General features: G+C 40.4%; 2 protein-coding genes, 1 non-coding gene and 1 pseudogene across 3 annotated transcripts; 3 read left to right on the top strand and 1 right to left on the bottom strand.

Moving 5' to 3' along the window:
• The first annotated feature begins 8,075 nt into the window (after positions 1 to 8,075).
• On the top strand, positions 8,076 to 8,182 carry LOC125580990. Its single transcript, XR_007318701.1, has one exon. It is a non-coding gene; the product is annotated as a small nucleolar RNA R71 (small nucleolar RNA).
• A 13,270-nt stretch (positions 8,183 to 21,452) lies between these two features.
• On the top strand, positions 21,453 to 22,337 carry LOC106374027. Its single transcript, XM_013814132.1, has one exon. The coding sequence runs from the start codon at positions 21,453 to 21,455 to the stop codon at positions 22,335 to 22,337; it is 885 nt and encodes a 294-aa protein (XP_013669586.1).
• Positions 22,338 to 22,701: 364 nt separating this feature from the next.
• On the top strand, positions 22,702 to 23,103 carry LOC111202313. Its single transcript, XM_048745983.1, is given in 1 exon segment — positions 22,702 to 23,103. A coding segment is annotated over 1 exon segment (318 nt). The 3' UTR covers positions 23,020 to 23,103.
• LOC106377233 lies at positions 23,043 to 24,472 on the bottom strand (annotated as a pseudogene).
• Positions 24,473 to 24,720: the final 248 nt, after the last annotated feature.

The following is a 24,720-nucleotide window of genomic DNA, read 5'->3' as shown; positions in this document are numbered from 1 at the left end:
TCACTCATCAATCATTGAAGGCTTAAATAGAGGAAGAAATTTTGGGGAGAGGTCTACCACTAGAGGTTGTCAAAAAGATTGGCATAAAGGATGTGACAACTCAAGTGTGTATATCCATGATTCAGTACACAAGGGACCATGAGCAAGATGCATTAAGTTCGTTCAGTTCAAATAAGGTTGTAGTTGGCTTCAAAGACTGAGTTTCAGCAATCAACAAGTTTCAGGAAGAGTTTTCAAGGCTCGAAGCATACAAGTCCTTTTGAGAGGTGCATAAGCTACTCAGGTGCAAAGTAGTGTTCTTTACAAGGCATTTAAAATCATTGCTCCCAATGCAAGTGAATGCAACCTATATGCTCTAGACTCTCCTAGAAATGTAAATGATGCAAACTAAATGATTTTTTTTTATATGCAAATAGATATGCAATGCATGACTCAATGAAACAACATCAAAGCAAACATGATCAAATACTTGGTACCTCCCCCAAACTTAAATGACACAGTCTCTGTGTTGTCAAGGAGAGGGAGATACCCAAAAAGAGAAGACTAATATGGAAAAACGAAATGGTATATAAAGGGAAAAGTAGAGAAGTACCTTCAAGGATAGTAAGTGGGGGCAGATGCCCCAGCATCATCGTCGTCCGGTGGAAACGTGGTGTAGTAACCTCCATGTCCTGAGCTGTAGTCTCCATACCATTGTTGGCTCTGAATTTCTTCAATCTCAGCTTCACTTTCTGAAGAGGCTAGGGATGGAGACTTGTTTCCAGAGGCGGAAGGCTGAGTGGGTGGGTTCCTCCATTGTCGCTGGAGCTGTCTATCAGTGAGTGGGAAACCAAGATCAGTGGGGTGAGGCGGGGGCTGGGGGACTGATGTGTTCGCGAAGGCGAAGTCCGCTGAGCTACATCCAGCTATTCCTCCTCTGGTCAAAACATCGGCCACCTTCTTCATGAACTTGGCTGAAGTCTTTGCTTGCTTCTTCACCGTCTTGCTCAGCGCCTTGCACTTGTCCTTCAGCTTTTCGATTGTTCTGTCTTGTGCCTTGTTCCATCGCTGAAGTCTGCTAATGTGGTCATGAGCATCACGAAGCGCACCAGGGGGAAGGACTCCATCATGTGGCTTGAAGTAGTAGTGTGGGGGTCCATAGATGGGTACAGATTCTTCCCTAGGAGGTTCTGTGAAGTCGTGTCTCGTCGGAACACTCCTTTTCCTTGGTGCAGCAATGGGACCGAGAGACCCGTGTTCTCCAAGAAAGTCTTCTTGGGATAAGTTGAAGCTGATAGCTCCAGGTCTCTCTAAGCTCGTTAGTCTCTGGTTTGGAAGAACCACTTCGACCGGCTTGCCCTGCAAGTAGTAGTGGTAGACGTAGTCCTTCTCATACATCCCACTGAAATAGGTGGCAATCCTCAAGTAAGTGCCATCGATGAACTTAGGCCCTGCTGCGTCTTTTCCCAAGGGAACATTCAGAAATTGGAGTAGTGGTGTGATCATCCCGCCTATCGTGTACCATGCTCAGTCTCTGTAGTGCTCGAGACGATTCACGAAGAAGCTGACCATCCCGAAGGAAGCATAGATGTCGTTGCTTGGAAGGGGCAACGTTCCAGGTGGGGCGTAGGGGCGGATAGCCGGGCAGAGCAGTCGCATGTCTTCCTCGGTGACACTACCAGCTTGCTTCCGTGGGTAGAATGCATGGACGAGCATCCTATGGAGGCAGCGTACAGACAGGTGCCGGATATGTGAGTTCTTGTCAGCCCCGGTAGAGTGCTTGTTTCCAGTGATTAACTTCCAAAGCTTAGTGGGGAGGTTTTCACACTTGGGAAGGGAGTAGTCTGCCAAGTCTTGGAAACCCATGACTCTCCCAATGTCTTTGAAGTTCATGTTGTACTCTCTCCCATTGACCTTGAACTTTATTTTTCCCCATCCTTGCCTCACGTGCGGATCGTCATGGTAAGTGACCTCAAGGGAAGACAAGAACTGACAGGAGACATCTCGGTTGGTGGGGTAGGCCATGGTGAGGAGTTTGGGCATCTTCAGGGGCCCCATGATTGCCTCAAAATCAGAATCGAGACCCACCTCCTTCAACAAATCAAGGTCAGCGAATCTGGTCGGAGTCCAAGTTACCCCATTCAACAAATGGTGATACAGTTCTTCCTCAGATGGAGTTTTCGCCATGTCTCTATCCTCAGCAACCTCTTTCCCCTTGGACATCTTGGCCCTCTTTGTAAGAGCCTGCTCATCTGCACTTTCATCGCCACTTTCCTCATCTGTGGCAACTGCTATACTCTTTCCTGCCCTCTTCTCTTGCTCCTTTTCCTTCTTTGCAGCCACAGTTTTCTGTCGAGAATTCCTTTGTGTTCCAGAACCAGCTCGTTCCGAGGCTAAAGCCTTTCCTCTCAACGAAGACTCTTGACTTTCAGGTTCTTGCCTCTAAGCATCCGACTTTCCTTTAGTTTTCTTAACTATTGTACCTGGACCGGGTCGGGAGCGACCTGGAGTGGTCGCTCTGATGGGTCGCTCCGTGTCGCAGTAAAGCGTCACGTGGCTCCCAGCGACAGAAAACGCGAGCGACCTCACGTGGTCACTGCGAGACGTCGCTCCAAGAGCAATTCTCGAGCTTCGGACACCGAATATGCGAGCGACTTGGACCAGTCGCTCTGATCACGTCGCTCCGAGCGACAGAAGCGCGAGCGACCTCACGTGGTCGCTGCGAGACGTCGCTCCCAGAGCGACTCTCGAGCTCCGGACACCCAATATGCGAGCGACTTGGACCAGTCGCTCTGATCACGTCGCTCCCAGCGACAGAAGCCCGAGCGACCTCACGTGGTCGCTGCGAGACGTCGCTCCCAGAGCGACTCTCGGGCTCCGGACACCGAATATGCGAGCGATTTGGACCAGTCGCTCTGATCACGTCGCTCCCAGCTAGAGCGACCTCGTGGCGTCGCTGCGGAACCTCACTCCCACGCTCGAGTCCTTGCCTTGACCGGATCGATGAACCACCTGAACACTATTTCAACACTTTCGCTTCTTTTTTTTTTTTTTTTAATGAAATATGATGAAAATGAAAATACCAATGCAATATGTACAAGGATACGCATGGGACTTCCTCCCAAGTGAGCTTGTTTTAAGTCTCTAGCTTGACTTTGCCTCCTTTTGGACTAGGCTGGGGTAGGATCAGACAGTGGAGTAGAAACTCCATTTTCCTCAGGTGCATCCGCCATGTAGAGCTTAACCCTTTGCCCATTGATTGTGAAGTCTCTTCCATCAGTACTCCACAAAAATATTGCTCCATATGGCTTAACCTCTTTGACCTTGAAAGGGCCGGACCACCTTGACTTAAGCTTTCCTGGAAACAACTTCAGTCTTGAGTTGTAGAGAAGAACATGATCTCCTTCTTTAAACTCTCTCTTTAGGATATTCTTGTCATGGAAAGATTTAGTCTTCTCTTTGTAGATCATTGAGTTTTCGAAGGCATCCATTCTTATCTCATCAAGCTCATGTAGCTGAAAAAGCCTTTTCTCCTTGGCACTCTTGATGTCAAAGTTCAGCAACTTTACTGCCCAAAGTGCCTTGTACTCAAGCTCCACTGGTAGATGGCAAGCTTTCCCGTACAATAGGTTGAAAGGTGTGGTCCCCAGAGGTGTCTTGTAAGCTGTCCTGTAAGCCCAAAGCGCATCATCAAGCTTAACTGACCAATCCTTCCTTGTAATCCCCACAATCTTCTCCAGAATGGACTTGATCTCTCTGTTAGAAATCTCAACTTGACCACTTGTTTGAGGATGGTAAGGAGTTGCAACCTTGTGCTTAACACCGTTCTTCCTGAGAAGTCCCTCAAGCAGTTTGTTGATGAAATGAGACCCTCCATCACTGATTACAACTCTTGGAACTCCGAACCTTGGAAAGATGGTGCTCTTGAACATCTTGATTACCACTCTTGCATCATTGGTGGGACTTGCAATAGCTTCCACCCATTTTGAGACATAATCAACAGCTACCAGGATGTACTTGTTGCCATGTGATGATGGAAATGGCCCCATGAAGTCAATACCCCACACATCAAACACTTCAACTTCAAGGATTGGATTCTGAGGCATCTCATTCCTCTTGGTGATGTTTCCCCTCCTTTGGCATGAATCACACCTTGAAACAAAGTCTTGTGTGTCCTTGAACATGTGTGGCCACCAGAATCCAGCTTGTAACACCTTAGCAACAGTCTTGAAGGTAGCAAAGTGGCCTCCATAAGATGATCCATGACACTGTGTAAGGATCCCATCAATCTCCTCATTAGCAACCACTCTCCTATAAAGTTGATCTTTGCAGAGAATGTAGAGGTAGGGCTCATCCCAGTAGTATCTCTTCACATCCTTGTAGAACTTCTTCTTGGCATAACCCACAAGATTCAAAGGCTCTTTTCCTGTGGCTAGGTAATTCACCAAATCAGCATACCAAGGTTCTTTCTCTTCTGTTGCCTTGACTTCTTCAAGTTTCCTTCCAGTCTCACAAAGTGCTATCACTGCTCCAATAGCCATGATCTGTTCCTCAGGGAGTCCTTCATCAATGAGAATGCCACACTCCACTCTCAGCCTGGACAAGTGATCAGCTACACCATTCTCAACTCCTGGCTTGTCCTTGATCTCCAAATCAAACTCTTGCAGCAAAAGAATCCATCTCAAGAGCCTGGGCTTTACATCCTTCTTCGCCAAAAAGTGTCTCAACGCCGCATGATCTGTGTAGACAATGACTTTAGATCCCACCAAGTAGCTTCTGAACTTCTCAAAGGCAAAGAAAATGGCTAGCATCTCCTTCTCTGTTGTGGCATATCTCATCTGAGCATCATTCAGGGTTTGGCTTGCGTAGTAGATCACATGGGTCTTGCCATCTTTCTTCTGCCCCAAAACAGCTCCCACAGCATAATCACTAGCATCACACATGATCTCAAAGGGGAGATCCCAATTAGGTGGCTGGACAATTGGAGCACTGATGAGTTCACCTTTCAGCTTCTTGAAGGCTTCTAGACACTCCACATCAAAGCTGAAGGTGGCTTCTTTGCACAGCAGCCTGGTCAATGGTCTAGTGATCATGGAGAAGTCCTTTATGAATCTCCTGTAAAACCCAGCATGACCAAGAAAACTTCGGATGTCTTTCACTGTCTTTGGTGGGGGCAAACCAACCATAACATCGATTTTGGCCTTATCCACCTCAATCCCCTTCTCTGAAATCTTGTGCCCCAGCACAATCCCTTCTTTGACCATGAAGTGACACTTCTCCCAGTTCAGCACAAGGTTGGTGTCTTCACATCTCTGTAGGACCCTGCACAAATTTGACAAACAAGCAGAAAACGAAGATCCATAGACAGAGAAATCATCCATGAACACCTCCACAACATCCTCAATCAGATCAGAAAAGATCGACATCATGCACCTTTGAAAGGTGGCTGGAGCATTACATAGACCAAATGGCATTCTTCGATATGCGAAGGTACCATAAGGACATGTGAATGTTGTTTTCTCCTGATCATTGGGATGTATGGGGATCTGGAAGAATCCTGAATATCCATCAAGAAAACAATAGAATGGATGATTTGCAAGTCTCTCAAGCATCTGATCAATAAATGGAAGTGGAAAATGATCTTTTCTAGATGCAGAGTTCAGTTTGCGGTAATCAATACACATCCTATGCCCAGTGACTGTTCTTGTTGGTATCAATTCATCCTTGTCATTTTTAATCACAGTTATACCACCCTTTTTTGGCACAACATGCACAGGAGATACCCATTTAGAATCTGAGATAGGGTAGATAACACCAGCATCTAAGAGTTTAAGAATCTCTTTCTTTACAACATCCTTCAGGTTAGGATTTAACCTTCTTTGATGCTCGATAGAAGTCATTGATTCATCCTCAAGATGTATCCTATGCATACACAAAGAGGGTGATATTCCCTTGATGTCATCAAGTGAGTAACCTATTGCTTTTCTAAATCTTTTAAGTGTTTTCAAAAGTTCAGATAGCTCAGTTTCAGTAAGTTCACTACTCACAATGACTGGATAAGTTCCATTAGGACCAAGAAATGCATACCTTACACCATTGGGGAGAGGTTTAAGCTCCACCTTAGGCGCCTTAAGCTCGCTCCAGTCGTTTTGCTGGGTGTCCCCTTGTTGAATGACCGAGGCTTCCTGATGGACAATTTGAGGCAGCTCCTCATACTGATCCTTACTACCAAATCCTCTGTGTGAATCCAACATCATCCCATAGGCAGCACTCTCCAGGTTCTGAATCACTTCAGCTGGCCTCTCTATCGTCAAAGCATGCTGTAGAGGGTCTTCTATTGACAATTCTTCAAGGAGCTCATCAGCAAGGGCATCCATCTCTTCAATGTAGAAAACTTGCCCTTGAACTGTTGGTTTCTTCATTACCTCCTTGATGTCAAAGTGAAGAACATGCCCTTTACCCAAGTGGAGATCAATCTTGCCCTCTTTCACATTAACAATTGCTCCTGCTGTAGCTAAGAAAGGCCTTCCAAGGATTAAAGGATCTGCAGCTTCCTCACCCATCTCAAGCACCACAAAGTCTGTAGGGATCTCATATTTTCCAACCATAACGGGGAGGTCCTCCAAGATACCCACCGGGTACTTCACTGAACGATCAGCCAATACCAGAGACAGTCTACACTTCTTGTACTGAGTGAAACCAAGCTTCTTAGCAACAGATAAAGGCATCAAGCTGACACTAGCTCCCAAATCGCAGAGACATCTATCAAATACCATAGGTCCAAGAGCACAAGGTAATGTGAAGCATCCTGGATCTTCTAGCTTCTTTGGAACAACAAGCCTCTGGATGATGGCACTGCACTCATGAGTGAGAATCATCATGCCCTCCATCTCCTTCTTCTTTGCAGCTACAACATCTTTCAGGAACTTACTATATTGAGGAATTAGCATGAAAGCATCAATGATGGGCATTGTGACTTGAACTTCACTCATTTGCTTCTCAAATAGAGCTTTGTACTTCTCTAGCAGCTGCCTCTTGAATCTACCAGGGAATGGTAGTTTGGGTTCATAAGGAGGAGGAACAAAAGAATTTTCACTTGCTGGAGCAACAACTTCACCATCTTTCACTGTTTTCTTCTCTTCCCCAACCTTTCCTTTACCTTTCGCTTCCACAATCTTCTCCAAGATTTCATCATTGATTTTCTCATCAACAATCACCACTTCATCATCTATGTTGATGGCAACCCCCTCACCTTGTTTCTCAGCATCCTTGGTGAGAGCTTTCTGAGGTAACTCCTTACCACTCCTGAGGGTGATAGCTTTCATGGTCTCCTTGGGGTTTTGCTCAGATTTTCCAGGTAAAGAACCTTGTTGGCGATTTTGTTGAGTGTTCATGGCAGCAAACTGGTTCTCCAAGGTTCTGAACTTGTTGTTGAGCTCATTGTAGCTTCCATCAATCTTTGCGTGAAGGTTTTTCAACTCATAGCCAACATACTTCCTACTTCTTGTCTGAGATTCCAAGATTTGTTTTAGTAGGACATCAATGCTGCTGACTGGAGGAGTAGAGGTAGAAGTAGTAGGTTGTTGTTGGGTAGGTTGTTGTCCTTTGTTGTTGAAACCGGGAGGAGGGTTTTGTTGAGGCTGATGGCTGATAACCACTCTGTTGGTTGTTGGGGTAAGATCTCTGTTGGTAGTTGTTGAAAGTTTGGCTCTTTCTTGTACCAGCTACCATTGTTGTTGATGAAGCACAACTCTTCTTGCCCTTCCAAACCATCAACTTTCTGGACAACAGGTGTGGCTTCTTTGTTTGGGTTACCAACAAAGTGCAGCTGCTCCTGGGTGGCCTTATCAGCAATGAGAATGTCAATCTTATCCTGGAGAGCCTTTAACTCCCTCCTCGTCTGCTTGTCATCTGTTCGACTGCCTCTGTCGTGGTCTCCACTGTAGACAGCATCACTCTTTACCATATTGTCAACCAGCTCTTCTGCATCTTCCTCAGTTCTCCCCAAGAAGAACCCATTGCTAGCTGTATCCAGTCTGGCCCTGTACTTAGGCAGAGCACCACGGTAGAATGTGCTCAGCAAGCTCTCCTTAGAGAAACCATGGTGTGGGCATTGAGCTTGGTAGCCCTTGAATCTCTCCCAGGCTTCACTGAAGCCTTCCAAGCCTTTCTGTTGAAAACTGGAGATCTCATTTCTCAGCTTAGCAGTTCTTGAAGTAGAGAAGAACTTCTCCAAAAAAGCTTTCTTGCAGTCATCCCAAGTGGTAATTGAGTCACTTGGTAGAGACTTCTCCCACTGTCGTGCCTTATCCCCCAGAGAGAAAGGGAATAACTTCAGCTTTAAGGCATCCTCAGACACACCATTGGTTTTTGACAACCCACAGTAGCTGTCGAACCTGTCCAAGTGATCAAATGGGTCCTCTAGAGCCAAGCCATGATACTTGTTGTTCTCGATCACGTTGAGGAGTCCTGATTTGATCTCAAAGTTGTTGGCTGCTACAGCTGGTGCTCGGATTTCCAATCTATGACCATGAATGTTGGGGCGGTCATAAGTGCCAATGGGTCGAGCTGCTCGCTGTTGGTTTTGAGGAACGTTGTTGGCATCATTTTGAGGTATGTCTCCCATATCAGTATCCAATCTCTGCAAGTGAGACTGTTGCTCTTCTTCTCTTCTCTTTCTAGCACACTCTCTCTCTAAAGCTCTGATGTCTGCGGCTCTTGGAACTAGGTTTGATGGACCCCTGCTCCTCAAGTTCATACACCTGTAAATTAAAGGGAGGTGAAGAAGGAGAATCAGTAACTAAAGAAAATTAAAATGACTTAGTCTCAAGCAAATGACTAAATCTCAATGTTCAAATCTACTTAGAATTTGGCAACGGCGCCAATTTGATATTAGGAGTTTTCAAGGCTCCTAAGACAAATGTTGTAGTATAAATGATTGTCGAACCAATTCTAAGGGATTTCAAGCACTGAGAATGCAAGTACTTACTTAATCTAAGTGCAACCGATGATTTTAAAGGTTTTCTAAACTAATGATTATTACTAATGCAGTTTCAGAATAATAAAAACGGTAAATGAGTTGACTTTCTTAACTAAGGAAATGAGAACTCATGGGCATAGGAATTAGACCTTGGGTGATCAAGTTTCGAACTAAGGATGGCAAACGAACAATCAAACTATCAACCTTAAGCTTAGACACGATTCTAAACAAACTCTATGTCTAGATGAATGTTCATTTACTAACACATTTCAAACAACAAATGTCTTCGGTTGAATAATATGGAAGCAATCATTACTAACAGGTCTAAGGCTATCTTAGCACTTCTAACAACAAATGTCTTTGGCAAAATATGCTAAAAGCTTAGAAGAGTTGTTTCAGGCATTTCATCGAACACCTTTTGGGTGGGAAATGCCTAAAGATCAACTTTTGAGAAGCTAACTCAGAAGATGCATTATGATTACTCTACTAGCAAGGTTTTGGAATGATCTACTCTAAAACATCCTAGCTCTAACCTAATCACCCTTAATCTTCCTAACCCATGAATTCAAATGGTGATTACTCACTACTCTTCATGATTCCTCTTAAACCCATTTTGGATTTCAGATTAATCATACAGAGAGATACAACAACGAATTGGAAAACACAGAATTGCAATAACTAGATGAACAAAGATGATTCAAGAGATGAACTTTCCAAAGGTTTTTCTTAGAGCCCAAAAGATAATCTAACTGGTGGCTGCCAAAAAAGTCCTTAAAACATAGGTTTTCAGAAGAAAAAACGTGCATAATGAAATGACCAAAAGGCCCTTGAGTAGAAATGAATTCGTGCAAACAGAAGGCGCACAGCGACCTCCAGTAGTCGCTCCGAGAGGTCGCTCCAGGCTTCGGGAGTGACCTGGAGGGGTCGCTGCGAGACGTCGCTCTTGGTCGCTCTTCGCGAGCGACCACGCTGTGTCGCTCCGGTCACGTCGCTCCGGGTGATGGAGACGCGAGCGACTTAGCCGAGTCGCTCCGGTCAAGTCGCTTTGAAAGGGTGTCACAGCGACTTCACGGTGTCGCTCCGGTGAGGTCGCTCCCATGCACTGCTCGTCCAATGATCACCTTTATCACCTCTTTTGAGCTCCAAATGCACCCAAATGTCTCCAAGAACTCCATGTAGTACTCCAATACCTGATAAGGACTAATGTATGCAAAATGCAACCTAAACATGGCTAAATCCTAGTCTATATGATCAAAATGCACATGGGTGAATGGATAAGACAATGGAAATATGCAAGATATCACACCTCAGGCTCTGGTCAAAACCAAAAGTTCTCCTCGGGTCAAATTTACAATCTAATCAGAGAACAGAAGCCGGAAGTTCCATGGAAAAACTTAGTATGGCAAAAAAAGGGTATTCCTAAATTCAAAACTCTGACCTGGCTTTTTATTCTTGATCGTTGCCCAACTAGAAATCGTTTGATAAGCTGGGGCCTTCAATCTGATCCTACTTGCCTACTTTGTAATCGTGAACCGGAGTCAAGGGATCATCTCTTCTTCTGTTGTGATTACTCCTTCTCAGTTTGGGGCACACTTGCTAGAAATCTCAATCTTCTCTTGCCGTCAAACTCTTGGAATGATACTCTTGAAGCTTTGATAAATCTGAATGGGGATCGCCACCTGCGGTTTCTGATAACTCTGGCTTGGCAGGCTTCAATCTATGAGCTTTGGAGAGAACGCAACAACAGGCTCCACCGAAAAGTTTATCGCTCCTCCTCTGCCATTCTTTCATCAATTAAAGCGGTGATCAAAAACAGGATCTCTTCTTTCAGGGATATCAACGGCGACTTCTCCAGCACCACCATGCAAATGTGGTTTGCTTCAGTTTGAAAGGGACGATCGTTGTTCAGTCAAGCTCCGTGCTCACCTACTACACCTCTTCAATTTCTCGTAAAGAGAAAACGGTCTCGTTGGGCCATCCATACACTTTCTCAATATTTCACTACGTGCTTCAAACCCAATTGGCCATCTTCAGTCTCCCATCACTTTACCTTTGCTCTCCTGGGCTTAGATCTGTCCATGTCATCACGTTACTCATTTGATTCTCGTCATGAGGTTTTATTTTGGGGTTTTACTAATGTGAAAGCACTAGAGTGTCTATTTATATAAAATAGAGTTTGCTCTCTCCTGCTTAGGACACATCAGCATCCACATCAGAAAATCGAGTAACCTCGAGCTGACACGTGTGATACCTCAATAAATGCTTTTTTTTGTAACCAGTGTCATCCTTTAATCGAAGAGTCTTCTTCTTACCGACGAACGAAATCATTGAACGTTACAAAAGTGGAATCGTCGTAATTACGGTCCTCATTAACATCACCCCTTGATTCTTTAGGGTGAATCTCCAACTATAAATAAGTGAGTTTCATTCGTTGAAATTCATCGGCTTATTTCTATTAATTCTTACCATTTAAAAATTGTAGAGATAAAAATGGTAACTCCGCTTTTTTCCTCGCTGAATTAAAAGCCGGCCTTTGTACCACCAACGTCGAGGTTTGGCTGTTCAGGTATTGGGAGGCCAGACGGTTCATATCTGAAACAGGTCCCACCACCTGCGTCGCGTCTCCTCACCGATTAACCTCCATCACCATGTTACAAGTTCGAAGAAACCCGAACCGTCGTGGATTTACAGAAGAGACACTGCAGAAGGCTTGGGTTACATGTCTCAGATCTGACCCCACCAATATGATTCGTAAAGTCGGAGACTACAAACAACACCGGTGGCCCGCTACACCTATATATGCCGCCTTATGAAAAGAATTTTTTTTGTTTTATCTGAATTGACATGAACGAAAAAGAAGAAGCATGCCCTAGGCCTAGGGCATCAACCCTTCTCTTACCAACATATCAGAACTGGGCTTCTTCGGACCCAAACAAAAGATGGTTAACGAAGTGGGCTTTTTAAAAAATATTCACTATTGGACTCTGTAATACTAGGATACGTTTCTGTAAAAAAAAGAAACCTTTGCTTCTTTTAATAAAAATGCCACCAAATGTTAAAAAATGTTATAAAATAAGAGGTTAAAGAGAGTGGGGACTTACTTCATTAGTATAATAAATAATATATTATATGTGTTCGAATTTGATGTGTAACTTTTAGTTAAATAGTAACTATTAGTTTGCACGCAAACTAATATATTTCGCATGTTCTGAAAATTTCACAAAATTAATTAAACTATGGAATTAATTAATGAGAATGAGAAAAGAGACAACCATGTCAGAACATGATTATTGGAGGGTTCTTAAGCTGAAATTTTTAGGGTTTAAGATATAATTTAACACATAACAAAACAAATGAATTATATGAAATCACACGTCACCATTGTCATATTCCTTAACATAATTCATTTAGTATCTTTATCTGGTTCTTTCGTTGAACAAATAAAATCATTACGCATTCTACATGTCTTTAACCAATATTAAAAAAAAAAAACCCCGACAATCCATTGACAATTCATAAACAACAAAATAATTTTTACCAGTCTGAATAACAAGCACCAACAAAGCACAACATCCTCGAATCATGTAACTGACCTCACAAAGGAAGATGATCCCTTAAATCCAGCTGTAACTGGGTTGACGGCGTAAGTTGTTCCCTGCAACACAGGTCATTGAGATTGACGTTGTCAATGGTTGTGACTGCAATGTAACTAATTGCAGGTGCTCAAAAAGCTAACCAAAGGCAGTTATCGTCTAAGGAAATGTAGGAAACATCAACCACATATTACAAAGTTGTAACTTGGTGATGACTGAACTTTCCACTGTAGGCACGGTTGAAGAAGAATTGGCGACGGTGAAGTAATAAAACTTCTGGAAAATATTTAAAACCATCTTTAAATGTATAAACATTCAACTAACGATAATATATAAGAAATACAAGAAGGCGAGACAAAAAGTTACTGAGGATCCCTCAGTTTCATTATAAATGTCATTTTAGATTTCGGCACACGGATTAAAGAAACAATTAATTTTGTACATTTCCTATAAAAAAACACTATTACCTATACACCTAACCATATTTCAACCAATAGAAAAATAAATTTTGCATAAAATTAATAAATTTTGCATTGAAAATTAAAAACGACACTTATTTTATAACAAAAAAATTCTCTAAAACGACACTTAATATGAAACGGATGGAGTATTAAACAAGCCTTTTTCATTTCACGTATAAAAAATACTTATTTCCAATTGTTTCAGAAAAAGCTACAAGTATTGTTACTGAAAACACAACAAATTCTTGAGCTTTGCGGAAGAAAATAAAGTCATGCTAGAAAGGGATGGATGATAGGTTCCATGTCATACAATTTGGTCAATCATCTGTCTCATTCTCTTATTTCATATTCTGGGTGGCCACTGCAACAACACTTGAAATGCGCAGAAGTGAATACAAAACATATTACCACAGTTTCCAACAAAAAAACTAAACAACTACGACATAAAAACAATTATCAAATAACAAATCTAAAAAGAAAAGTTAAAAGTTCTGCTCCCCAACGTTTTAAAATAAGCTATTACGATAACATTTTAAAATAATACATGCCTTACCCATCAGCTTCCAAGAAAATTATACACATCGCATTTGTCAACACATATCAATCACCAATGATAATAATATACGTAAAAATTGTTAATACAAAAGTAGCCCCTCTACTGGACCCATGTTCACAAAATCAATCTAACAGAACAATCAAACAAACAAAACCATACAGTTGAATACTACTAAACTGCTAATAACAAAAATCACATGTCCACATCTCGCATGCTAATATAACCAATTAGATTTAATAACTAAAATCAATAATTATGTTACATATTTAACAAAAATCCCGTGCGACCCTAGTTTATAATAAACTCTTGCCACCTTTTAATATAATGCACCATTAGCAAAAAAAAAATCTTCTGTTGTATGTTTTGTCGTTTTGTTTGTGTGCGAGAATACAGAGCTATCTATTACTATTAAGCACAATTTACTCTCTCCAAAGGGTCAGACGTCATCAATTCGTGCGTCATCTATAACAGTCCTCCAGTTTTCTCTTTTTTTAAATGTATAAACAACAATAAATTCAATTCATGAAACAATTCTAACCAAAAAGTAATACATTTGTGGCCTTTTTCCTCTTCTGTTTATTTCATATTTTTCAATTTTCTTCTTATTAATAAATTCATTACTATGATTAATTACATATATATAAACAAATCTACCAAAAAATATCACACGGAAGAAACAAAGGACAAAGAAATGTCCGGACGAGGTAGTCCAAGTGGCAGGACGGGCCTGTGGTGGCAACCACCATCCGGGTTCGATTCCCTCCCCATGCGGAAACTACCATGCCTCTTCTGGACACCAAAGCGGTACTGGGTTCGACCCAGCCCAAGTAAAGTCCTCCCGGGTGAAGTGGACCGCTGCCTGACCGGACCCAGAGAAATGACCCGCGAAGCGGGGAACTCCAGGATTATCAAAAAAAAAAAAAAAAAAAGGAAACAAAGAAATGCCAAAAAATAATAACAATTGTTAATAATATCAATTACTAACATTTTCCAAAACAACTATAATAATTTTGACAAAGAGTTCCACTAAACAAAAATCTCATTATCCACTATTTTATAAACCCTTACAAAAAAAATATGATGGTATTAGAAAGCTCGATCTCATTTCTCTTTTGATTGAATTCGGTTGATTTATTTATTTTATAGTGTTATAAAACTTAACAATGTAAAATCTTACACTTCGGAATTAAAAAAAACAACAATACTAAGAATTCAGACGTTTATAGTTATATAATTTAAACATAGTGTAGACTACATAATCATATTCGAACCCAACTTAACATAAAAAAAAATTATAAAAAATATATCTTTTCTAAGAAAATATATCAATCCAATCCTGATAATAATGACGCGAGAATAAAACTTAAAAATATATGAATACTGATAAAAACCACCTTCTAACATCTGCTATGGCACGTAAAATATTTTTTTGTAATGGACTTAAACCAATTTTAAAGTAATTAAAATGAATAACTTTAACCAATCTACAATTAATTAAAGTAAACAAACCATTAACACTGAACTTGCATCACATATTATAATATATTAAATAAAAAACCATAATACCATATAAATAAACAGCCGTATATTAAAAATCTCAAGACTAATAAAAACATATTACAAATAAACAGAATATAAATATACGACATCCCACGCGTAGTCTGCTGTTACCAAAACATGTCAAAATCTAACTAATATGTATAGTTTTATATAATACATATATATATTAAATATATACAATACCGGTTCAATTAATATTTAATATACATCACATCCGTAGGGTGGACCGGCCCTAGTAATTTGTAATTTTAATTTTTTTTTCACAGTTTCTAAGATTTAATTATTGATAATATTATGATATTTACTGAGCTGTGAATGTTTCTAATGTTTTCAGTGCTAATAAGATTTTTTTCAATCCATAATTATAATAAGTGTTTGATTTCAAATCTAAGTCGTCTAATGATGGTTTAGTTATTAATATAAAAGATTTTAATCTAAAATATAACCTTTTAAATTAAAAAGAAACAAATTATGATCAAAAAAAATTAAAAGAAACAAATCTAGTTATCTATATAGATATTGAAGTTAGATAAATTATAATTTTTATTTATATGTGTATCTAATTTAATAATATATATATATATATATATATATATATATATATATAGAAAATTAACTCTAAGATTATAATTTATTAGGTACATATTTTTTTTTTAGTAAGATCAAATCAAAACCTTAGAGAATAGATTCAAATAAAACAGGGAAATGAAAATGAATTAAACAATAATAAAATTACGTAAAAGCAAAACTCTTTTTTATTTTTACAGCAAACGACTATTCTATTACTCAAACTTGGGGTGACCTGAATACCAGACCGGAATAGAACAACCAATATAACAAAGCGATCTATGAAAAGAACGAACATTCTTAGCTAGCAAGTCTGCAATCTCATTATGCGTCCTTGGGAATTAGCTGATCTTGAAATCCGGGAAGCACATCTTGTGAATTTGGATGACCTCCAGCTCAGTTGAGAAATTTGGCCAAGCTTGTGGGTCATTTACCATTGCAATCAGGTACTTGCAATCTGTCCCAAATCTCTGGCAGTCAAAATGTTGTAGCAAGCTCTCCATTGCCCAACTTAATGCCTCCAATTCCGAATGTAGTGTAGTCTCACGCCTCCTTATGTTTTGTGTCCCCGTAAGTTGGATCTTTCCCATTCTATCCTTCCAAACTCATCCAATTCCACTGAATTGATCTGTGGAGGTCCATGAACCATCCAGCATGCAAATATTTCTCAAGCTTAAGACTTGTGGTTCTTCAACAATTTGTGTATGTGAAGGAACATGTATGGTATCTTGTGCATCGTACCAGGCCTGACACTCACTTTCTGCATATCTGACTAACTCCAGTGGATCCATATCTAACCCTCGAAATAGCTCATCGTTCCTAGCCTTCCAAATGTACTAGATTATCCAAGGATAAGGATCTCTATCATCCTCTGGCTTCATAATACTATTCTTCCTCCAGAATAAGTAGTCCATGTTGGCGTAGATGCTCGAGATAGGAAAACTTTGAGAGCTTGTCGGTGTTTATGATAATGCATGCTTGTAAATCCGGTGGGCATTCAAAGATCGCATGAGTAACAGTTTCTTCTGGCTCTCCACATCTTGGGCAGTAGTTATCACATCGCATATTGCGGCGTATCAGATTCCTTGTGCCCGCTATCTTCCCTGAAATTAATTGCCATATAAGATGACAACTCTTTTATGATGCATTCACTTTCCAAGCAAAGGCTTGAAGTTTGATTATACTGGGCTGAAGAACTTCTTCATCATCTCTCAGTATATTTGTAGCTACACAGTATCCAGACTTGACTGTGTATTGGCCATTTTTGGTATAGCTTCAGCAAAAGGTATCACGTCGATGAGTAGGGCTTATGGCCAGACTCTAAATCATCGGTATGTCCTCTTGGTCTACATACTGTTCCAGTAATCGAGCGTCCCACTCCTTTGATTCAATATTAATAAGACTATTGACCGTCATCTTTGGATGTACTATTGGGGCCGTGGGGCGAGCCGCCCTTGCTGGCGTTGAAGGAATCCATGGATCCTGCCAAACATTAATTTCATATCCTGAGTGCACTTTGTTCCTGATACCCAAAAGTAGTAACTTCCTAGCTGCTATGATACTCGTCCACACATAAGATGGATTATCCACTTCGCCAACTCGCAAAGGCGAACTCAGACGATAGTATTTTTCCCGAAGTACTCTCGGAACTAATGAATCTGGAAATTGAACAAGACGCCACAGCTGCTTAGCTAAAAGAGCTAGGTTGAATTCATGGATCATGCGAAAACCAATTCCTCCCTCCTCTCTAGGTGCACACATATTTTCCCATTTAGCCCAGTGGATTCCTCGTTTAGGTGGATTTGAGCTCCACAAAATTATGCAATGGCACTTGTAAGGTTCTCACATATCTCTAATGGGAGCAAAAAGCCGGACATGACATATGTCGGAAGAGCTAGCAAAATATATTTTATTAGAACTTCCTTCCCTCCTTTTGATAGCCATCTACCCGTCCAACCATTCACTCTGTGTAGTAGTTTTTCTTTTCAGAACGCGAATAGCTTACACTTAGAACCACTAATATCCTTTGGGATTCCTAAGTAGAAGCCCATTCCCCCTTCGTTTTGGATACAAAGGGTATGAATGGTGACCAAGGAACGACGATGAATAATGCATTCCCTAACATTCCTAAAACAAATCACCATTCATAATGAATAATTTTACCTTCTCATTCCCTACCATTCTTTTTTTTGTAGAGAAATAAAGAACAAAGTTATTCCTTGTTAAATATGGGATTGAACAACCATTCCTTTTTATTCCTGCAATTTTATTATTCAACGTTCTTTTTCTATTCGTTCCTCTTATTTTTAGAATGGTCACCAGTCGGACCATTCTAAAAATAAGAGGAACGACGATGAATGGTGACCAAGGAACGACGATGAATAATGCATTCCCTAACATTCCTAAAACAAATCACCATTCATAAGGAATAATTTTACCTTCTCATTCCCTACCATTCTTTTTTTTTTTGTAGAGAAATAACGAACAAAGTTATTCCTTGTTAAATATGGGATAGAACAACCATTCCTTTTTATTCCTGCAATTTTATTCTTCAACGTTCTTTTTCTGTTCGTTCCTCTTATTTTTAGAATGGTCACCAGTCGGACCCCAAGTGTATCTTTAATCAGCTGTCTATCATTTACCGGAATCTTCTTACCAAAGAGTAATGAGGATTTATCGAAGTTTATACATTGACAAGATGCTTGCCCATATTTCCTGACTACTTGCATAACTTCTTCACATTCACGGGGCTCCGACTTACAGAAGAAAAGACTATCATATATCTTATTAAATAAAGTTGAGTTTGCTCTCTTCTCCTGCGTCTACGTCACCCTGGAGAGAGGAGAAAATTGCGCCACGTGGCGGCATGGTAAAGCACTTTCGATTTTCTCTTATGCCGGGTCTCTTAATCTATTTATTAAACTAGTCTTTTATTACTTTGTAAATAAAGCCCAAATCTAGAACCCAATTTTTATCACATCTGTTAAAAAACCCACATGGAGTTAGGTTTTCCTCTTCCATTTTCCTTTTGTTCCAATCTACATAACGTCTACAAATCTTTTCCTAAATCTGAAATCGTCTTCAAACTCATACAAACCCATCGACATGGTGACTTCTCGATTTCGAGAACAACAAGCGACTGATCGGACATGCAGAATAGGAAGAGGAAGATCCACGTGCCGAATAGTCACATGAGAACGAGGAGAGATAAATGATGGGAGAGGAGCCGGAGCGCGAGCACAAGGGAGACGATCGTCACGTAGTTCACTTTGAAGTAAGGGAGATCCCTCCGGATCCGATAATACGCATCAGTAAAAGATTTTGGCCCTGAAATTGCGCTCCAATCAACGAGCTCCAGCCACTGCTGTTGCTGCGATATGCTTTGACGGATCAAAGCCGAGAGGCAAGAGAGAAAGTGCAGAACGCCGGTGTAGGAGACGGGTTACAAGCGAACAAGTTGTTACATATACCTTGGTAAAGCACCAGCACCCCCGAGCCATCAACAGGATTGACGTCGACATAGCTACTATCAACCAGGAAGCTGCAATTAGAGCACCAACAACCGATGAAGAAGATGAACTCTGCACCATCTGCTTTGCGAAAATTGTAAGAGGGGATGTTGTCAACTCACTGCAATGCAACCATGTATTCCATCACCAATGCATTGTCGATTGGATACGCTTGAACTTAAGCTGCCCAACGTGTGGAGTTGCAATAATATAATCCTTATCTTTTTCATTTACAAATACAAGAAATGTGAACCATGATTACTCTATACCTCTTTTTAAAGCTGTTCCTCGATCTTTTATTTTTAAAATAATACATTTGTTTAAGTCTTTCCTTATCAATAAATATATTACAAGCAAATAAAGACAACATAACATAGAAAATAGAACATGAATAATGAATCTAATTATGTTCATTAATTGAAACATGTTTGTACTTCCAAAATCCTAAAATAAATAAATCTAATCCATTTAAATTTAAAAAAAAAAGGAATTAAAAAAAATATATGTTCAAAAAAAATAAAAAATTAATCCACTTATATTTCAAATTTTATCAATTAATAATTTCATTTTAAATAGATATAAACTATGTAACCAACATTTTTTTAGTTAAAATATACACTAAAATTATTTATCAGGTAAAGCCAAACACGGATATTTATCGATCTTTAAGTCAATCTTATCATCACCGATTTTGAAGGAACTAATAGGCCTCCAACCGTGGAAGAAGAAAGTGTTATATGCACTGTATGCTTCGAGAATTACAACTATGGAAACAACCTATGCTATCTTTCTTGTGCCCATAATTTCTATTTTCCATGCATTGATCAATCGCTTCGTAGAAATATAAGTTGTCCCATATGTAAGGATAACCATTTATGATATCTCGACACTTCAATTTAATACGAGGTTTCCTATGTTTTAATTCCCGGTTTCATTGATGTTCTTTTTTTACTTTTGCTAATAATTTTGGAAAATAATTATTTTCCATAGTTCTAAAATCTATCTTTTCTCACAACATCATACACAAATATTAAATTGGATCAAATGTATCTTTTATATACTACTACCATTAACATCTATCAAATGGATCAACTAAATCCTCTTCAACTTTTTAGATAACAAAATATAAGAGCCCGGCGTAGCGCCGGAATGCCCCTAGTAACACTATGAAAATGTAAATCAATCATTCGATCCCCACCTTTCTACCTCCAACGCAGATCAACCCCCTAACCGCATTAAACAGTATCTTCCTCGTAATTTTGGGAAGGAGCTTGAGGTCACGTGCGGGTTTCTGAAATTTTGGCTGTTACAGAGGACCAGAAGACGCAACGAAATCACAATTTCGTCTGCGCAGGCAATCTTAAAGAGTGCTTATATCTTCAAAAAGAATATAAACATGAACAACCATTAAACAAACATGGTTCCGAGTTGCTACTGCAATCACCTCTCTTTTTTAATTCCAACTATCTCAACTTTGGTTGTCTTCTTTTGTTACATACCCATATTTGTCTCCTCCAGCGGTGATTTTGAGTACATTTTGTCTTAGGAAAGAGCCGCTGATCTTAAAGTGAAAGTAATCTAAAAGTTGATTCTCCGAACTGTCGTTTATAATCTTTGTAATCTCAAAGCTGTACGTATATACAAGTTGTCCAAGAGACTGATCAGGTTATACGCAGAAAACCTCACTAGTCTCAATCATTCACCGCAAGTTCAGCTCTAATCAACCCAACCTGAAGAATCTTACCTTTTTACATGGGTTAATTACTTAAAATAGTCTCCAACTCATCCGCTGAATTGAATGGTCTGGGTGTTCCAACATTCTGTCTCTAAAGTTGGTTTCTTATCATTTGTAGAAAAACCTTTTAGTATGGCCAAGTTTTATCTCGACGAGGAAGATTTCAAGGTAACATACATCTCAAAGACAACAGACTCTTTAACCAAAGATTGCACGAATGTTTTCGTTGTAATCTAATTTTTGTTAGTTGTTTAATTCCGATCTAGATGTTGACCATTTCTAGTTTTGAGTAATATAAAAAAGCATGTAAAAACAAACCTGAGCAGACGTTAGATATTTGAATATTCATCAAACTAAAGTGCAAAATAGAAAGTTAGAAACACCGAACAAAACTTCACAACGCAAAGTACACAAACAACACACCATAATAAGTCAACAAGACACAAGCTCTCTAGGCTCCTAGAGAAGGGTCCTTCTGGAATGTAAAAGACACAAGCTCTCTAGGCTCGTGGATGTGGAAGAAACTGCTAAAGCTTCGACCACTTGCCTCGCAGCTAGCAAGAGTAGATATTCGAAATGGCTCAACGACTTCCTTCTGGTATGATGAATGGTCTTCGCTGGGCAAGCTGATTGATTTGACTGGAGATCGAGGTTGCATTGACTTAGGAATTCCGATCAATGCCACTGTGGAAAGGGCAGTTCAGTCCTATAGATGTCGGAGGCGCAGGACTGATGTACTAAGGAGTATTGAGCAGGAGATAACTACGCTCAGGGATATTGGTCTTAGTCAGGAGGAGGATTTATGTCTTTGGAAGAGAGTGAATGGAGACTACCGTTCTGAGTTTTCTACCTCTCAAACATGGCTCCTCATACGCACTCACACCCCGACGGTCCCTTGGAGTAAAGGAGTTTGGTTCCCGGAAGCTACTCCAAAATACTCTTTCATTACATGGATCGCGGTCCATAATAGATTGTCAACGGGTGATCGTTTGCTGAAGTGGAACCCTCAAGCTATGTCTACTTGCTGGCTCTGCAAATCTGCTGCAGAAACCAGAGACCACCTGTTTTTCGAATGTACGTACTCTGAGGTAGTTTGGCGAGGAACTATCAAAGACTTGGCAGGCTTGGGAGTTTCGAGCAAGTGGAGTCGTCTGATTAGGAAGCTGGAAACTGGACTGCAGAACAGAACCCTGACCTTTCTGTTTAGATACTGTTTCCAAGCTTTGGTCTATGCCATTTGGTTTGAGAGGAATGCGCGACGCGTGGGAGAGCCTCCAAAGCCAGCTTCTCTTCTGATTCTCTACATAGATAAGCTGGTTAGGAACAGAATCTCGTCGCTACGCAGACCAGGGTGGAAGCACGAGAAAGCAATGGAAGTATGGTTCTGGAGGAGATGAGAATCCATTTTTCTTTTTTCCTTCACAAAGGCTATTAAAATTTTGATCCTATGTATATAACAATAAGCATTAGGTTGTACAAAGGTTTTTTGAAGTGAATAAATTTAAAATTCTTTCAAAAAAAAAAATAAGTCAACAAGATCCAGAGTTTTGTCAATAGAAGCATAAAGAAACTACAACTGGTACGTTGAGGTTCTCCCCTTTTTAAAGAAAAAAAAAAGAAACAAATAACTAAACTGGTTCAAGATAACACACTTACTCTCAGTACTCCTGTGGGTATTCTCCCTCTTCCTCGTCCTCGTACTCATCTTCTTCATCGGCCGTTGCGTCTTGATATTGCTGGTACTCTGACACAAGATCGTTCATGTTGCTCTCTACTTCTGTGAACTCCATCTCGTCCATTCCTTCACCTGTGTACCAATGCAAGAAAGCCTTCCTCCTGAACATAGCTGTGAACTGCTCACTCACACGCCTGAACATCTCTTGGATCGATGTCGAGTTCCCTATGAAAGTGGAAGCCATCTTCAGACCAGTAGGTGGGATATCGCAGACTGTTGATTTAACATTGTTGGGGATCCACTCAACAAAGTAGGAAGAGTTCTTGTTCTGCACGTTCAGCATCTGCTCGTCGACTTCCTTGGTGCTCATTTTGCCACGGAACATGGCTGAGGCTGTGAGGTAACGTCCGTGTCTTGGGTCAGCAGCACACATCATGTTCTTGGAGTCCCACATTTGCTGGGTGAGCTCAGGGACTGTGAAGGAACGGTACTGCTGAGATCCTCTTGAGGTGAGAGGAGCAAAACCCACCATGAAGAAGTGCAGACGAGGGAACGGGATCAGGTTGACAGCAAGCTTACGAAGGTCGGAGTTAAGCTGACCAGGGAATCTCAGACAGCATGTGACACCAGACATTGTAGCAGATATCAGATGGTTCAGGTCACCAACTGCAAAAAGTGAGAGAACACGTATATGAGTTACATCCTAGCCATATACACATACACAAACGTAAGCACAAAAACAGAGCTCAAAGATATCAGTGTAGTAAAGATCAGAAAAGTAATATGCCATTGGTGTGAGAGAATAATAGCTTCAGGATTTAGTGTGGTGATGAGATCAATGCAGATGACCAGAGAATAACAAAGCAAATAACACCGCACGGGAGGTTTATGAAAAGATAACGAGAGCATCAATCGGTGGAGAAATTGCAAGTCTTGCTATACGAAACAATGACCAAATCATATTCATCATCTACACAAAGCATTTGAACAAGAAAACGAAAAGGCAACTGACAGCACGAATGCAACCATAAAACGATCAGGCAGTACACTTTCAACTCACCAAAGCATTTGACAATCTTATTGTTCTACACAGCCACTGGATTCAGAAAATTTATCATCTCACAAGAGGAAGCAAATAATCAGAAAGTAAAATGCCATTAGTATTAGAGAACAATAGCTTAAGGATTTATTGTGGCGATGAGCCAACAACACAACACACAAAGCATGTTGAAAATTACACAAATCTTACAGCTGGGGGTGGTGAGTTTGAGAGTCCTGAAGCAAATATCGTACAAGGCCTCGTTGTCAAGAACCATACACTCATCAGCATTCTCAACAAGCTGATGAACAGACAAGGTAGCGTTGTAAGGCTCAACCACAGTGTCAGAGATCTTAGGGGAAGGGAAGACAGAGAACGTGAGCATCATGCTCTTCCCTGATCTTTGATATCAACAGAGTTCCCATTCCAGATCCAGTTCCTCCTCCCAAGGAATGGCACACCTGAAACCCTTCAGAACCAAAACACTCACAGTCAAACAAAAGCATAATCAACAACACACTAAGATTGATTTGTTTACCTTGGAGGCAGTCACAGTTCTCGGCTTCCTTACGAACAACATCGAGTACGGAATCGATAAGCTCAGCTCCTTCAGTGTAATGGCCCTTGGCCCAGTTGTTACCAGCACCAGACTGGCCAAAGACGAAGTTATCAGGACGGAAGGTCTGACCGTAGGGTCCAGATCTTAGACTGCCCATGGTTCCAGGCTCCAGATCCATGAGCACAGCACGAGGGACGAATCTTCAAAACAAAAACAATATAAAAATTAGGAGAATACGCAAAACAGTAAAAATATGGGCATAGGTATTTGTGTTGGACAAATAAGATTACCATTTTGACCTTTAGTGAATGACACGGTTTTGCGCTAACTTTGCGTAGGTGTACAAAAAAAAAAAAAAAAAAAAGTTCCCCACCAAAATACTAAATTTAATTATATTCCCAAAAAAAAAAAGAAAGAAAATAAAAACAAAAACAAAAACAAAAACAAAAAGGGTACATATCTTTTGCATTTCACACATAGAAAGTTAAATTTAAAAATTACAAATTT

This window comes from Brassica napus, chromosome C1 (genome assembly GCF_020379485.1).
Source record: "Brassica napus cultivar Da-Ae chromosome C1, Da-Ae, whole genome shotgun sequence".
In the NCBI taxonomy this organism is placed as follows: Eukaryota; Viridiplantae; Streptophyta; class Magnoliopsida; order Brassicales; family Brassicaceae; genus Brassica; species Brassica napus.
The sequence above is the reverse complement of the archived record's forward strand: the minus strand, read 5'-3'. Positions and strand labels throughout refer to the sequence as shown.

What these genes read in the sequence shown, in the direction of transcription:
- LOC106374027 (XM_013814132.1), top strand. Translation starts at nt 21,453, where the DNA reads ATGTGGAAGAAACTGCTAAAGCTTCGACCACTTGCCTCGCAGCTAGCA.